The sequence below is a fragment of the Bos javanicus genome, chromosome 15 (assembly GCF_032452875.1).
Source record: "Bos javanicus breed banteng chromosome 15, ARS-OSU_banteng_1.0, whole genome shotgun sequence".
NCBI classification, from domain to species: Eukaryota; Metazoa; Chordata; class Mammalia; order Artiodactyla; family Bovidae; genus Bos; species Bos javanicus.
Genome location: NC_083882.1, coordinates 52,615,191 through 52,631,265, shown reverse-complemented (window position 1 = coordinate 52,631,265; position 16,075 = coordinate 52,615,191). Strand labels below are relative to the sequence as shown.

The 16,075-nt window shown below is 37.4% G+C and overlaps 1 protein-coding gene across 1 annotated transcript in view; it reads left to right on the top strand.

The window, feature by feature from the left end:
• Positions 1–16,075, top strand: part of FCHSD2 (FCH and double SH3 domains 2) — a 243,650-nt gene that overhangs the window by 203,742 nt on the left and 23,833 nt on the right. Inside the window, exon 13 of the mRNA XM_061380758.1 lies at positions 11,623–11,784. Within this exon, the coding sequence (XP_061236742.1) occupies positions 11,623–11,784 (162 nt within the window). The remainder of the gene's footprint in view (positions 1–11,622; positions 11,785–16,075) is intronic.

Genomic DNA, 16,075 nt, shown 5'->3' with positions numbered 1-16,075 from the left:
TGCTAAACTGCCTTGTGTTTGTAAAGCTTAAAATATGAAGTGAGATTCACACAACAGAATGTCTCATCTCTCCTAGTACTAGTATGTAAGTCTGTATTCTCAAAGATAACTTTTTTTACCAGAAATATGAAATATTCTAAAAACCACAATGCCAGAATCATTGTCTGTTTTTAATATCTGTGAAATGCAGTTAATCCTACCACTTGTATAAAACGATCTCTGACTTGATTTCCACTTATCAGTTACAAAAAATAATCCAGTTAAATTAGATGGCAAATATGAGGGTAGTATTAGGGGATTATTTGCAGTATTGTCATGATGAGATTTTTGTATAGGCTGGACCATTAGAGCCTTCAGAGGAATTGACAGTAATAGTTTCAATAGATTTCCTTTTTCTTTCTTCTGCCTGTATATCATTTGCATTGGATTTTCTCTTTCCATTCAACAGTTACTTAATTATAAATACTGAAACAGAAGGGAGAAGAAACTAGTTAAAAATCCATTATATCCTTTATGTTTGGTGTTTAACTCCTACAACATGAATCCTACCCTCCCTTGTTGGTTAATCTGCTTTATCTAATCTTTTCTATATTGTGTTTCTATTTAGTGTTGCTAATTAGAATAGAAACCTTTATGGTACTCAGTAATAGATTAAAAAAATTTTCCAGTCATAAGAAATTGAAAATGTAAATGGCCTGTGATTTTCTAAAGAATAAGAATAGATTGCTATTTCCAAAGAACAGTATAATAGAGGTTGTGTAATGATTAAATAATTATTGGCTGGTTAATTTCAGGATGGACTCCTTGATTAGTTTAACAAACAATTAATGAGTGTCTGCTGTGTGCCAGATTCTGATGAATATACTAGACGTAAACTGATGAACAAAATTATTGTTACATTGTTATGATCTCTATGACTGCTAGCTGTGCTACTCTTTGTAGCCCCTAGTTTAAGAACTGAAATGAGGCAACAGCTGCTCAAATTAAAATTTAAAGAGTTTTCTTAATCTGGTATTTAGGTATTTGAATTTTTTGAAATGTCTTTTGTCATACAGATACACATTTCTTGATCTGACATGCTAGTGCTCAGTCATATCAGTCATGTCCGACTCTTTGCAACCCTATGGACCATAGCCCACCAGGCTCCTCTGTCCTTGTGATTTTTCTGGCAAGAATACTGGAGTGGGTTGCCACGCCCTCCTCCAAGGGATCTTCCTGACCCAGGAATAAAACCTGTGTCTCCTGTGTGTTCTGCATTGCAGGCAAATTCTTTACTGCTGAGCCACCCGTATCATACCCATTTTTAAGATAGCTTTTCAAGAAACTAGGAGTTTTAAATGCCCTTTCGGGAAGCTGTACATGACTTGTGTTTCAGGACACAATTCTCTTGTACTTGAGTAATTCAAAATTACAGTGTCACTTTTGTACTCAAAGACTGGGAAATGGTAAGACCTTTGCCATAATGCTATCAGAGAAGTATACAAACTTCAGTTGCATAAAATGTGAGGTCTCATTGTTGTTTAGTCACTAAGTTGTGTCCGACTCTTTTGTGACCCCATGGGCTATAGCCTACCAGGCTCCTCTGTCCATGGGATTTCCCAGGCAAGAATATCGGGATGGGTTGCCGTTTCCTTCTCCCAGGGATCTTCCCGAACCAGGGATCAAACCCGTGTCTCCTGCATTGCAGGCGGATTCTTTACCACTGAGCCACTTGGGAAGCTGCTCAGTCCTCATTGCTACAAGGTTAATGAAATGCTAAGGGTGACCCTGCTATAAAAACAAAATTTCCAATCATATATATCCAAATTTATATTACCTTCAGATTTGTTTATTGCAAGGTGATACTGTACTCTTATAATGTAGCATGTTGGTAGACGTCTTAACTAATCACTTTCTTCAGTTTTTAATGTGAAAATTTTTCAAATGTACAAAAAAGATGAGTATTTTTCAACATGCTAAATCAACTATTAATATTTTACAGTATAAAATTTATGAATGTATTTCTGTGCTATAAGTTACAAGTTTAAAGGCCTGATCATAGTCTTATTTTAGGCAAGAATACTTTATAGATGATACTGTTTTTCAACATAGTATGTTTTTATCAAGTTTTCTCACAATTGATGCTAAGAATAGTCACTTTCAATTTAGGTGGTACTACCAAATCTTTCCACTGTTAAAGTTCTTTTTTCTTTTTCCATTGCAATTAACAAGTATTAGTCACCTCCAGTGGCTGCAAGTGAGTCTTTTTCTCCCTTTCTTAAGTATCATTACAATGTCATCCTGGAATTTTAAAAATCAATTTTATTAAGGTATAATATACATAAAATGTAACCATTTCAAGTAAACATTTTGATGTGCTTTGACAAATGCATACCCCTATATATCTACCTCCACAGCCAAGATAGAAAATATTTCTGTCATCCCAAAAATTCTTTTGTGACCAGGCAACAAATGATCTGATGTCAGATAGGTTAGTTCAATTCCAACAACATGAATAACACATCACTTGATACTGTCCCACATCACATATAAAGATCACCTCACACACTTTTACCAGCCTTACTTTTTATCATAATCTCAGTTTGATGAGTTGTTATGTATTCAAGTTCATGAATCTTTTCTTCTGTAGTTATAACCTGCTATTAAGGCTATCCTGTGAATTTTTATTTCATATATTACATTTTTAGGTCTATAAGTTTGGTTTGGTTCCTTATATCTGCCAGTTCACCCTTGTTTATTTTCATGATGTCCTTTTAGTCCTTAAGTATATTTATAAAAGTGACTTTAAAGTTCTCATCTACTCATTCTGTGATTTCTTACTCTCTACTGACTGATTTTTCCCTTGGTTGTGGCTTGTATTTTTCTCTTATTCAAATACTTAGTACTTTTTTTTGTTCACTGAATATAAGAAATAGTGACCGTTTGGCTATTGAGTGAGTGTCTGGATTCTCTTTTCCTCTGTTAAAGCCTGCTGAGTTTTATTTGGGCAGCCAGCTCAGTTTGATCTGCAGATCAGTTAGATCTGTTCAAGACTTATTTTTAAGCTTTGTTTAGATTGGTTTAGAATAGCCTTTCCAGTAGGTCTAGTTTAGCCTTATTACTAATGGATCTCCTTTCTGCCATTTCTTCTTATGCCTTGAGAATCCAACAAGGTCTCTGGTCTCTCAGCTCTGGCTGGATAGAACTGCAACATCTTTCAGCCCTATACAATCTCTGGGAGTTTTTCAGTTCACAGCTCCATGGTAGACATTCTTTCCACAGTACTTATTCTTTGTGTCTCCTCATGGAGTTCCACTTTATGTACTTTCAATTTATTATGGATTTTTATTCATTTGATGTATTTTTAGTATTATAGTTATCCTACTTTAAGCCCCATATTGTCTAAATTTGGCCAGTGAGAGTCCATTTAAGCTAACTTCTGTGTCCTTTTCATATTACTCTTCTTAGTCTTTTAACATTAATTTGCTTTCTAGCACAGGAAGCTATCTTACTGCTGTTCAGTTGCTCAGTCATGTCCAACTCATTGCAGCCCCATGGACTGCAGCATGCCAGGCTTCCCTGTCCTTCACCATCTTCTGGAGCTTGCTCAAACTCATGTCCATTGAGTTGGTGATGCCATCCAATCTCACCCTCTGTCATCCCCTTCTCCTCCTGCCTTCAGTCTTTCCCAGCATCAGGGTCTTTTCTAATGTGTCAGGTGGCCAACATATTGGAACTTCAGCTTCAGCATCAGTCCTTCCAATGAATATTCAAGATTGATTTCCTTTAGGATTGACTATATTAATCTCAAGAGTCTTCTTAAACACCACAGTTCAAAAGCATCAATTCTTTGGTGCTTAGCTTTCTTTATGGTCCAACTCTCACATCCATACATGACTACTGGAAAAACCGTAGCTTTACTAGACGGACCTTTGTCAGCAAAGTAATATCTCTGCTTTTTAATTTGCTGTCTAGGTTGGTCATAGCTTTTCTTCCAAGGAGCAAGTGTCTTTTAATTTCATGGCTGCAGTCACCATCTGCAGTGATTTTGGAGCCCAAGAAAATAAAGTCTGTCACTGTTTCCATTGTTTCTCCATCTATTTGCCATGAAGTGATGGGACCGGATGCCATGATCATTTTTTGAATGTTGAGTTTTAAGCCAGCTTTTTCACTCTCCTCTTTCACTTTCATCAAAAGGCTCTTTAGTTCCTCTTCACTTTCTTCCATAAGGGTGGTGTCATCTGCATATCTAAGGTTATTGATATTTCTCCTGGCAGTTTTTTTCCAGCTTGTGCTTCATCCAGCCTGGCATTTCGCATGATGTTAGACAACAACTCTGCATAGAAGTTAAATAAACAGGGTGACAATGCAGCCTTCATGTACTCCTTTCCCAATTTGGAACCAGTCTGTTGTTCCTTGTCTAGTTCTAACTGTTGGATCTTGACCTGCATACAGGTTTCTCAAGAGGCAGGTAAGGTGGTCTGGTATTCCCGATTCTTGAAGAATTTTCCAGTTTGTTGTGATCCACATAGTCAAAGGCTTTAGTGTGGTCAGTGAAGCAGAAGTAGATGTTTTTCTGGAATTCTCTTGCTTTTTCTATGATTCAGTGGATGTTGCCAATTGATCTCTGGTTCCTCTGTCTTTTCTAAATAACAGCTTGAACATCTGGAAGTTCTTGGTTCAGGTACTGTTGAAGCATAGATTGGAGGATTTTGAGAATTAATTACTTTGCTAGCATGTGAAATGAGTGAAAGCTATCTTAGGCTTGCTTTGTATTCTCTCTGCCCATATTTAGAATTAACCTTTTCTCCAAGAAGCCCTGATTTCTTTTAGTATATAGAATAATATTTAGATACCAAAGTCTAGGCTGTGAAGGTGCTTATTGCACCTGGTTTGTGGTATAGAAATAAATGGGAATCATCTATTTCTTGGGCCTTTCTTTGTGGTTTAGAGCTAGGAATTTTTTTAGAATCGTGAGTTCGTACTGATATTTTCAGTTAAAATTTAAAATTGGAAAGATTTTATTAAACTTCTTTGGGTTTTATGTGTATATCTTTTATTTTATATTGAGATTTTTAGTTCCTATATTATCATGATATTTTATTTTCTTTATTCTACATATGTATTAAATAGTTTCTAAATTTAAATGCAAATATTAATAATACTACAGAGTGACATTTAAGATCTCTTGGAATTCTTCTTGAATGTAGGCTATATCTCTTCAAGGGTGTCTGCTTCTGATAATAAGGGACTAGCTTATATCCTCTTTTAGACAACAATTACTAATCTAATCTAGGGTAAAAATATTTAAAATACCTATTTGGTAGAACTGGAAAATGCCCCAAAGCATATAAGAACTTGAGAGGAATAGACTCTTCAAAGAATGGGACTATACTTGGTGGCATTTACATTTTACAGCTCTTCCTGAAGGGCTGTACAACTAAGATTCAAGCAGAGAGCCTCAGCCTCACTGGCTTGAGCTGGGACGTCAGGGAGTTCTCAGATTTGCATATAAATAGCCATCCAAATCCTTGGCCAAACCTAAATAGACATGTGGAACAGAAACTCCAAGGAACTTGGCAAGAAACAACAGCTAGAAGGGCCCCCCACCCCCCCCCAAAAAAATGAGCATAAATTTCAGCTGTTGTTCATCACAGGGAAGCAATGCTAATCATTAGAAAATGGAAGTGATTATATTAATATCAGACAAAATAGGTGGCATAAGAAATGTTAAGAGAGATGATGATTCATAATGATGAAAAAGAAGTACAGTTCATCAAAACAATCCTAAATGTGTTTGTAGCTAATAATAGTTACAGAATAGTTCATGTAAAAACTGACAACAAAATGAAAAATAAACACATCTATAATCGTAGTTTGAGACTTCAGCCTTCCATTCTGTAGTTGATAGAACAAGGAGCTAGAAAATTAGTAAATATATAGAAGACTTAAATAACACATGAGCCAACTTTACCTAATAGACATTTATAGAACCCTCCACTTCACAGGAGTAGAATATACTATTATGTTCTTTTAAAGTAGACATGGAGAAATTCCCTGGTAGTCTAGGGGTTAAGACTTTGTGCTTTCACTGCTGGGGGCCTGGGTTCAATCCCTGGTCAGGGAACTAAGCTCCTACAACCCATGAGGCCTGGACAAAAAAAATAATAATAATATAAATAAAGTAGATAGAGAATATTTAGCAAGACCATAGACTATACCACAAACCCATGTCACTGAGTCTTAAAGGATGTTATGTGGAGTATGTTCTCTGACCCATCAGAATAAAATTAGAAAGCAGTAACAGAAAGATATCCCAGATATTTGGGAATTAAATTATTTAAGTACAGTAATTTGTTGTTGCCCTTAGGGAAAAAAAAATCCAGCTTAATGGCAAAAACAACAATGATTTATTGTCTTTCATCATCTGGGTTTTGTCTGTGTAGTTCTTCCCATGACTTGTCCATGATTACTCAAAGAGCTGCACACAGCTTAAGGACTAGGTCTTTTTTCCATATGGCCCTCCATCCTCAAATAGGCTAAACAGGTCTTCCCCACATAGTGGAGGCATATACCAAGAAATCAAGTCCTAGTAACACTCTTATCAAGCCTCTGCTTTTATCAGATTTGTATATGTTCCATTGGCCAAAAAGATAATCATATGGACAAGGCCACAATCAATGTGGGAGGGGATGCATGGAGACTCCCACGTTTCATTGGACGTAACCTTTTACCACAATTGATATGACCTTGGTTAAATCATTTTCTCACCTATTCAGTAGAGTTTGTGATATACATTCTCAGGCTTGTTGTATGAATTAAATGAAATAGTATAATTATATAGTACCTAGTATATATGATAAAAGTTGTTTGGGGGTGAGGAGGGGTTTAAGATACCAAAAGTAATTGAGTGGCAAATGGTATTATTATCTACCAGTATTCATTTCCTGCTGTATGCACTGACGTAAATAGTAGGGTTACAAATAGACACAGTTATTATCCTTAGAGAAATGATATTTTGAATATAAGTTAATTAAGCCCAAATTAGGTTTACAGATTTTGTAACTGTCAAAAAGTTTCATAAACTCAACCATGGTGTGACACTTGGATACGTGTATGTTCAGTTTTACATTAAAGTTGGTTAATTGACAGTGTTAATACACCAAGGTTATATATCTTAAAAGATCTGACTTTTTAAAACATCATTTTAAAAAGCTCTATCTTTTTACAAGTTTTAAAGATGATTTGGTCAAGCAGTGTTTGGAATGCCATCCAGTTTCAGAGAGCGATGCTCTGCAGAATTTTAATCAATTGGCAGATCATCAACATGCACTTGAAAACACTGCAAAGTTCTGCTTTTAAATAGTTGTTGAAATATAAACAGTTGGAACTCTGAAGAAAGGCTAACATAGTTTATTCTGGAACTGCAGTCTAAGTTTGCAAATACCATGTTCTTTAATTGTTTGGCAAAGTACCGACAAAAATAAATCTTATGAAAACTAGACTACTTAGATTTGAGAAAATAGAATATACTGATCTCTCTTGTGTGTGTGTGTGTGTGTACATGTGTCTTTTTCTCCCTCTCTTTCTTTGTATTTTCTTTGCTTCTCTGCTTTAGCAGTTAAATGACTTACAGTTATAATTTCCAAAAAGAGGTTTGTTAGTTTACTCATTTTTAAAAAACATTTCATTGCCTATATTAGTTTAAAATACATACTAGAATGGTTCTGAGACTACCAGATATCCACATGCAAAAGAATGAAGCTGGACCCTGACCTCACACCATATACAAAAATAAACTCAACTCAGAATGATCAAATACCCATGAAACAGTTAAAACTATAAAACTCTTATAAGAAACATGGGGATTAACCTTTGTGACCTTGAATTAATTTCTTCGATATGACACCAAAAACCCAAGCTACAAAAGAAAATAAATAAATTGGACTTAATCAAAATTTTAACTTTTATGTTTCACTGTTAAGAAGTGAAAGACAACCCATAGAATGGGGAAAAATATTTGCAAATCATTGCAGATGGTGACTGCAGCCATGAAATTAAAAGATGCTTGCTTCGTGGAAGAAAAACTATGACAAACCTAGACAGCATATTAAAAAGCAGAAAATAAAAAAGTAGAGACATTACTTTGCTGACAAAGTTCCATCTAGACAAAGCTATGGTTTTTCCAGTAGTCATATATGGACGTGAGAGCTGGACCATAAAGAAAGCTGGGTGCCGAAGAGTTAAGGCTTTTAAACTGTGGTGTTGGAGAAGACTCTGGAGAGTCCCTGGGGCTGCTAGGAGATCAAACCAGTCCATCCTAAAGGAAATCAGTCCTGAGTATTCATTGAAAGGACTGATGCTGAAGCTGAAACTCCAATACTTTGGCTACCTGATGTGAAGAGCTGACTCATTGGAAAAGACCCTGAAGCTGGGAAAGATTGTAGGCAGGAGGAGAAGGGGACAACAGAGGAAGAGATGATTTGATGGCATCACCGACTCAATGGACATGAGTTTGAGCAAGCTCCAGGAGTTAGTGATGTACAGGGAGGCCTGGCATGCTGCAGTCTGTGGGGTCACAGAGAGTTGGACACGCTGAGCTACTGAACTGACCTGATTTGCAAATCAGATATCTAATAAGGGACTTTTTATCTAAAATACATCAAAAGGCTTACAATAAAAAGACAAAGACACAATAAAAACAGTAAAAAGACAACCCAACTTTAAAATGGACAAAAGTTCTGAATAGACATTTTTCCAAAGAAGATATACAGATGATTAATAAGCACATGAAAAGATGCTTGACATCGTTAGTCATCAGGGAACAAATCAAAACCAGAGTGAAATGCCACTTCATACCAACTTCGATGGCTAGAGTCAAAACTGGCAAACATTAGCAAGTGTTGCCAGGATGTGAAGAAATGGTAATCCTCATACCCTGCTGGTGTGATCGTTAAGTGAGATAGCTGCTTTGAAAAACAATTTCCCCAGATGGTCAAACATACTGTGACTTTATAACTAAGTACGTCCAGTCCTAGGTATATATCTACAAGAAATGAAAACATAGGTCTACAGGAAAACTTGTACACTGATGTATAAGTTGTATACAAATGTTCATAGCAACATTTTCATATTAGCTGAAAAGTTGAAACAACCCATCAACTGACAAATGGATAAACAAAATGTGTTATATCCATGCAATATCCATAAAAAGGAATGAAATACTTATACATGTTACAACATGGATGGACTTTAGAAATATTATTCTAAGTAAGAGAAGCCAGACAGCAAATACTGTATGGTTCTATTTATATTAAATGTTCAGAATAGGCAAATCTAAAACCTGGGTTGAGAAGATCCCCTGGAGATGGGAAAGGCCACCCACTCCAGTATTCTGGCCTGGAGAATTCTGTGAACTGTACAATCTATGAGGTCGCAAAGAATCCGACACGACTGAATGACTTTCACTTTCTTTCATAGAAAAAGACAGTAGGTTAGTGGTTCCAGAGGCTACAGAGAATAAGGGATAGGGGAGCAATAGCTAAAGGACATGGCAGGGATGTGGGGAGGTTTGGAGGTGATTAAACTGTTCTAAAACTGTGGTGACAGTGCTATAGTTAAAATGGATAACCAACAAGGATCTACTGTATAGCACTAGCACAGGGAACTCTGCTCAATATTATGTAACAACCTAAATGGGATAGTAATTTGAAAAAGAATAGATAATGTATATGTATATCTGAATCACTTTGCTGTATACCTGAAACTGTCACATTGTTAAATAACTGTACTCCAATTTAAAATAAAAAGTTAAAAAATAAATAAAAGAAAGTTGTGATAATTGCATGTATCTGTGAATATGCTGTAAGTCAAGTGTATTATATAATTTAAATGAGTAAATTATATGTGCACTTTATCTCAATAAAGTTGTTACTAAGAAAAAATTATTAGAAGAAACAGATTTTTGCAAGTCTGTTTACCAAGTAGTGTGCCACAAGCCAGAATCTTTAATTACTGTATATTAAGGTCTATGTGATATCCAAAACCACTGAATTGTGTCTTTAAAGTGACTAATATGGTTAATCTTATATAATATGAATTTTTATCTCTCTCTCTCTTTTTTTTTTTCTTTGACTGCCCCATGTGGCATATAGAATCTTCGTTTCCCAACCAGGGATCAAACTTGTGCCCCCTGCAGTGGAAGAGCGGAATCTTAACCACTGGAGTGCCAGGGAAGTCTCACTGTGCAAAACTTAGAAATACAAAGTAAATTTAGCAATGAGAGCTCAGTGAAAGAAGTCAGAGCTCAGATTCTTTTTGATACCAACTCCCTTAGCAGACAGTCCAGAGAATGATCAAAATTGTATACTGTAAGGGCTCAGTGAGCACACTTGTTTGTCCAAGAGTCCCATAGAAGGCCATCCAGTGAAGGTTCTCAAAATTATCTCAATGGTGCCTTCAAATGTTGAGGAAGACACCACCACTCTTAATACAAAGAACAGTGAGGCTGAGTTTACTACTTGCTAAAGCAAAAAAAGAATGATATTTACAAAATATAATCTCTCTGACAAAGTAGAACTGATGCAAAGGGTTTTGAGAAGTGTGGGTTTCAGGGACTGGCAGATTTTCAAAACTGGAAATGTACTACATACTTGCACACCACTTTTAACTGGTGTGTAGAGATAGGACTTCCCTAGTAATTGGTAGGAAAGGAGGTCTATTCTTCCCTAGACAGTGAAGAATCCGTCTGCAATGCAGGAGACCTGGGTTTGATCCCTGGGTTGGGAAGATCCCCTGGAGGAGGGCATGAGAGCCCACTCCACTATTCTTCCCTGGAAAATCCCCACAAACAGAGGAGCCTGGCGGACTACAGTCTATGGGGTCTCAAAGAGTCAGACACAACTGAGTGACTAAGCACTAGCACACAGAGATTGGTGGACTGTTGGAAGCAGGAGTGGAAGCTTGACTGCTGATGCTTACTGGAGTGAGGCTGTGGTTGACTGGCTGCCTTGCCAAAGCGAGGGACTGTCATTGATTGGCTGACTTAGAGGCATGGCTACTGGGCAAAGCAGTTACTGTTTGATTGGGACAGGTTTGAAGTAATTCTATGATTACTTGCTTATGGCTTGGAACAAGAGCTAAAGAATGGGCAGTGTTACCTTTTCTTGAATTTGGAGCATAGAAACTTCTTTTATTCCTCAACATCTCCTGTTTCTGATAGCTGCATTAGAATCTAATTTAAAATCTTTACTCAGTAGGCAGTCAGGAATCACGGGTGTTTTTAAGTAGAGAAGTGACTGATGAGATCGTTCCTAAACTTGTAAAAGGTGGATTATAGAGGAGAAGAGAAAGTCCAGGAAATGGTTTAGAAGGCTGTTGAAAATGTTAAACTTTAGAATGTTCTGAGGCATAGCCTTATTAACAGGAGAGGAAAGCAGACTTTATGTTGCATTAACATCTTCCTTTTCCTTCCCGGTTACCACTCTCTCTCTCTCTCATCAAGTGAAAAATTAACATCTATGCCAAGGAAGAATTACTAGTGAATATCAAGATTGTCCTAATTACTAAATCAGGAATAACTTTAAAGCAATTAATTTGAGGAAAGAATGCTTTGCTTTCTGACCATTTTCTTGGTTCTCTTAGATAATTAAGTTGAAAGCTGAAGCCCGACTGGACCTACTAAAGCAGATTGGCGTTTCTGTCGACACATGGCTAAAGAGTGCAATGAACCAAGTGATGGAAGAACTGGAAAATGAGCGATGGGCCCGCCTTCCTGCAGTGACTAATAATGGAACCTTACACTCGGTACAGTTTCTCTTGAATATGATGGGCTAACTCCACTAAAGGATGCTCTCCTATGACTGTGTAACCAAACTTGATAATAGCCAAAATTTTAAAGAAAAAGTAATGGATTTTCTAATGGTTTGTGGTTTTTTCCTTTAGTCTATCACTAATTGAGTTAAACTTAGTGTAGGAAAGAAAGAGAGAAGAAAAGAATAGTACTTTTTTAAAATGTGCATTATATAGTGACAAAATATTATCACTAGTAGATTTATCATTATCCCATTCATAAAAGTAGGTATATTTCTTATCCGGAGGTAGCAGGATAAAAATTTTAGTCGAAAGTTTCCAGAGTTTTCAGAGGTCTTCTTCAGTGTAAATGAAAATAAACATCCGGAGCATTGTAAACAGTGTTAAAGAAGGGAAAGGAACACAGTCTATGACTTAGTCTGTTCAGTTCACAAGGACTGTCACACTCTGCTCACAGTCTCTTTCTTTCATCAGGGAGACAGTGCTACAGGTATAGGTTTATGAATAAGGCCAGAACTCGTGCTTAAGTTTTCTTGCTTCAGGTTAAGAGTGTTCTCCACTCTGATGTCATCCAGTTCAACTATGGTTTTTCATCCTGGAAATCTGAGTATCAGAGAAGTTCAGTGATTTGCCTGATATTACATAGGTGGATATATAATGCCTTGCTGGTCAAACTATTTTTTCCTGCTATCTCCCTACCCATTATTCTCTCTCATCCAGTTTATTTCCATATGGCATTTATTACAATCTGTGTTTGTCTTCTTGTTTTATTTTATTTATCATCTATCTTCTTCCCTGAAATGCAATTTCCATGCCTACCTGGTTCACTGTTCTGCACAGCAGAGTGTCTGGCACATGTCAGTACAAAGTGAATGAATCAACAGATAAATGGAATAGTGTGTGTGCTCAGTCTCTCAGTCATGTCTGACTCTTTGCAACCCCCTAGACTAGCCCCCTAGAGTAGCCCACCAGGCTTCTCTGTCTATGGAACTTTCCAAGCAAGAATACTGGAGTGGGTTGCCATTTCTTACTTCAGGGGATCTTCCCAACTCAGGGATCAAACCTGTGTCTCTTTGTCTCCTGCACTGGCAGGTGGATTCCTTACCTCTGCACCACCTGGGAAGCCCAGATGGCATAGCAGCAAACTAAAACTCTAATCTCCTGACTTCCCACTATATCCATAATGCCTCTTCATATTTGTGCCCTTCAGATAAAAGGAATTGAGCTAGAGAAAGCGGCCATAGTTTAAGAACATTCCTGGAAGTTTTGTCAGTTTTTTCACATGGCATTCTGACTTTCTAATGAGAATACGCTTGTACATTTAAAGAAGATTGTGAGTGTATGTGCATTTTAAGGAAAAGCAATCTACCGAAGGCTTATTTTTATTTCAATATTAATGGTAATCCAGCTGGGGAAAATAAGTACATATCACCTATTTGACGTTGGAGTTAGAAGAACTTAGCCTGTTTCAAATACAACAGAGTTGCTCTGTCTCATGGAATGTCTCTTCCCATTTCGTCTTTTTAAAAGCCACAACTTCCATCTAATTCATGTTATTCTGTTTAACAAAGCTTACAATGATAACAAATTCCAGATACATTCTTGCTTTTGGCTTCTTCAACAGTACTTACTGTTGGCAACTTATCAACCCCATGGTTTTCCTCAGACTAGCATCTTTTCTATCAACTGGGCAGGCATTTATCCCTATGTGCCCACTTCCTGGGCAAATTGGAGATGAACAAGACTTGGTGTTTCTCCTCAAAAAGCTTACACACTGGTAGAGCAGACAGACTTCTATGGATCTTAATGATACATGGAAGTGTATGACTGAACTATTGTGTAGCAAACTTGAACTTGATAACTACTAACTCCTTAGCTCATATTGGAAAAAGTCTCTGGATTTCAGAAATTCTAAGATACCCTCCAGCTCCAAAATCTCATGGTTTTGTAAAATTGTATCAGAAAAACTTAACATATCTTATTATTGCATTTCACTTTATTGTGCTCACAAACAATTGCATTTTTTAACAAATTAAAGGTTTCCTTTTTCATTTTACATTTGTTATGGTGATTTGTGATCAGCTATCTGTGATGTTACCACTGTAACATTTTGGGACACCACAAATCCCACCTGTTAATTGATAAATGTTTGTGTGTTTTGACTGCTTCCCTGACTAGCCTTTCCTCTGTCTCTCTCCATCTCTTCTGGCCTCCCTATTCCTAGAGATGCAACCATATTGAAATTAGGCTGATTAATAATCTATAGAGTGGTCAGGTGAAAGGGAGAGTTGCACATCTCTCAGTCTGAATCAAAAGCTAGAAATGATTGAGCTTAATGAGAAAGGAACATCAAAAGCCAACATAGGCCAAAAGCTAGACCTCTTGAACCAAATGTTTGGCCATGTTATGGATGCAAATGAAAAGTTCTTAAGGGAAATGAAAAGTACTACTCCAGTGAATATGTGAATGATAAGAAAGAAAAAAAGCTTTATTACTGGTAGCAAGGAAGTTTTAGTGGTCTAGATAGATGATCAAACCAGCCACAACATTCCATTAAGCCAAAGCTTAATCCAGAGCAAGGCCCTAACTGTTTTCAATTCTATGAAGGCTGAAAGAAGTAAGGAAGCTGTAAAAGAAAAGTTGGAAGCTAGCAGAGGTTGGTTCATGAAGTTTAAGGAAAGAAACTGTCTTTGTAACATATAAGTGCAAGGTGAAGCAGCAAATGCTGATGGCGGAAGCTACAGCAGGTTATCCAGAAGATCTAGCTAAGATCATTAATGAAGGTAGTCACACTGAAAAATAGATTTTCAATGTAGACAGAATAGCTTTGCCATGGGAAAAGATGTCACCTAGGACTTACAGAGATAGAGCAAAGGCAATGCCTGGCTTCAAAGCTTCGAAGCACAGGCTGACTGTTTTGTTAGGGGCTAAGGAAGCTGGTGACTTTAAGTTGAAGCTGGTGCTCATTTACCATTCTGAAAATTCTAGGGACTTTAAGGCAATGGCACCCCACTCCAGTACTCTTTCTTGGAAAATCCCACAGACGGAGGAGCGTGGTAGGCTGCAGTCCATGGGGTTGTGAAGAGTTGGACACGACTGAGTGACTTCCCTTTCACTTTTCACTTTCCTGCATTGGAGAAGGAAATGGCAACCCACTCCAGTGTTCTTGCCTGGAGAATCCCAGGGATGGTGGAGCCTGGTGGGCTGCCGTCTATGGGGTCACACAGAGTCAGACACGACTGAAGCGACTTAGCAGCAGCAGCAGGGACTTTAAGAATTATGCTAAGTCTACTCTGCTATGCTCTGTAAATGGAACAAAACCTGGATGACAGTGTATCACTTTACAACATGTCTTTATGAATATTTTATACCCACTGTTTAAGATCTACTACGCAGTCTTCCCTGGTGGCTCAGTGGTAAAGAATCTGCCCTGCCAATGCAGGAGACAGGGGTTTGATCCTTAGTTTGGGAAGATGCCACATGCCACAGAGCAACTAAGCCCGTGAGCCACAACTGCTGAGCCCATGTGCTGCAGCTACTGAAACCTGCGTCCCTGGAGCCTGTGCTCTGCAACAAGAGAAGCCACCACAATGCAAAGCCCTCCCACTGCAGCTAGAGAACAGCCCCTGCTTGCCACAACTAGAGAAAAGCCCATGCAGCAACCAAGACCCAGCACAGCCAAAAAAACATAAATAATTTTTTTTTTAATTTTAAAAGATCTACTACTCAGAAAAAAAGATTTCTTTGCAAATATTACTGTTCATTGGCAATGCACCTGGTCACCCAAGAGCTCTGATGGAGATGTACAATGAGATTCATGTTGTTTTCATACCTGCTAATACAATATCCCTTTGGTAGCCCATGGATCAAGGAGTAATTTTGATGTTCAGGTCTAATGACTTAAGATATACATTTCATAAGTCTGTAGTTGCCTTAGATAGTTATTCTTCTGATGCCTCTAGGCAGAGTAAGTTGAAAACCTTTTGGAAAGGATTCACCATTTTAGATGCCACTTAGAACACTCATGATTCATGGGAAGAGGTCAAAATATCAATATGAACAGGACTTTGGAAGTTGATTCCAACCCTCATGGATGACTTTGAGGGATTCAAGAATTCAATGGAGGAAGTAATGCAAGAGTAGTAGTAATAGCAAGAGATCTAGAACTAGAAGTGGAGCTTCAAGATGTGACTGATTGCTGCAGTCATGTAATAAAACTTCAATGGATTAAGAGTTACTTCTTATGTATGAGCAAAGAAAGTGGTTTCTTGAGATGGAATTTACT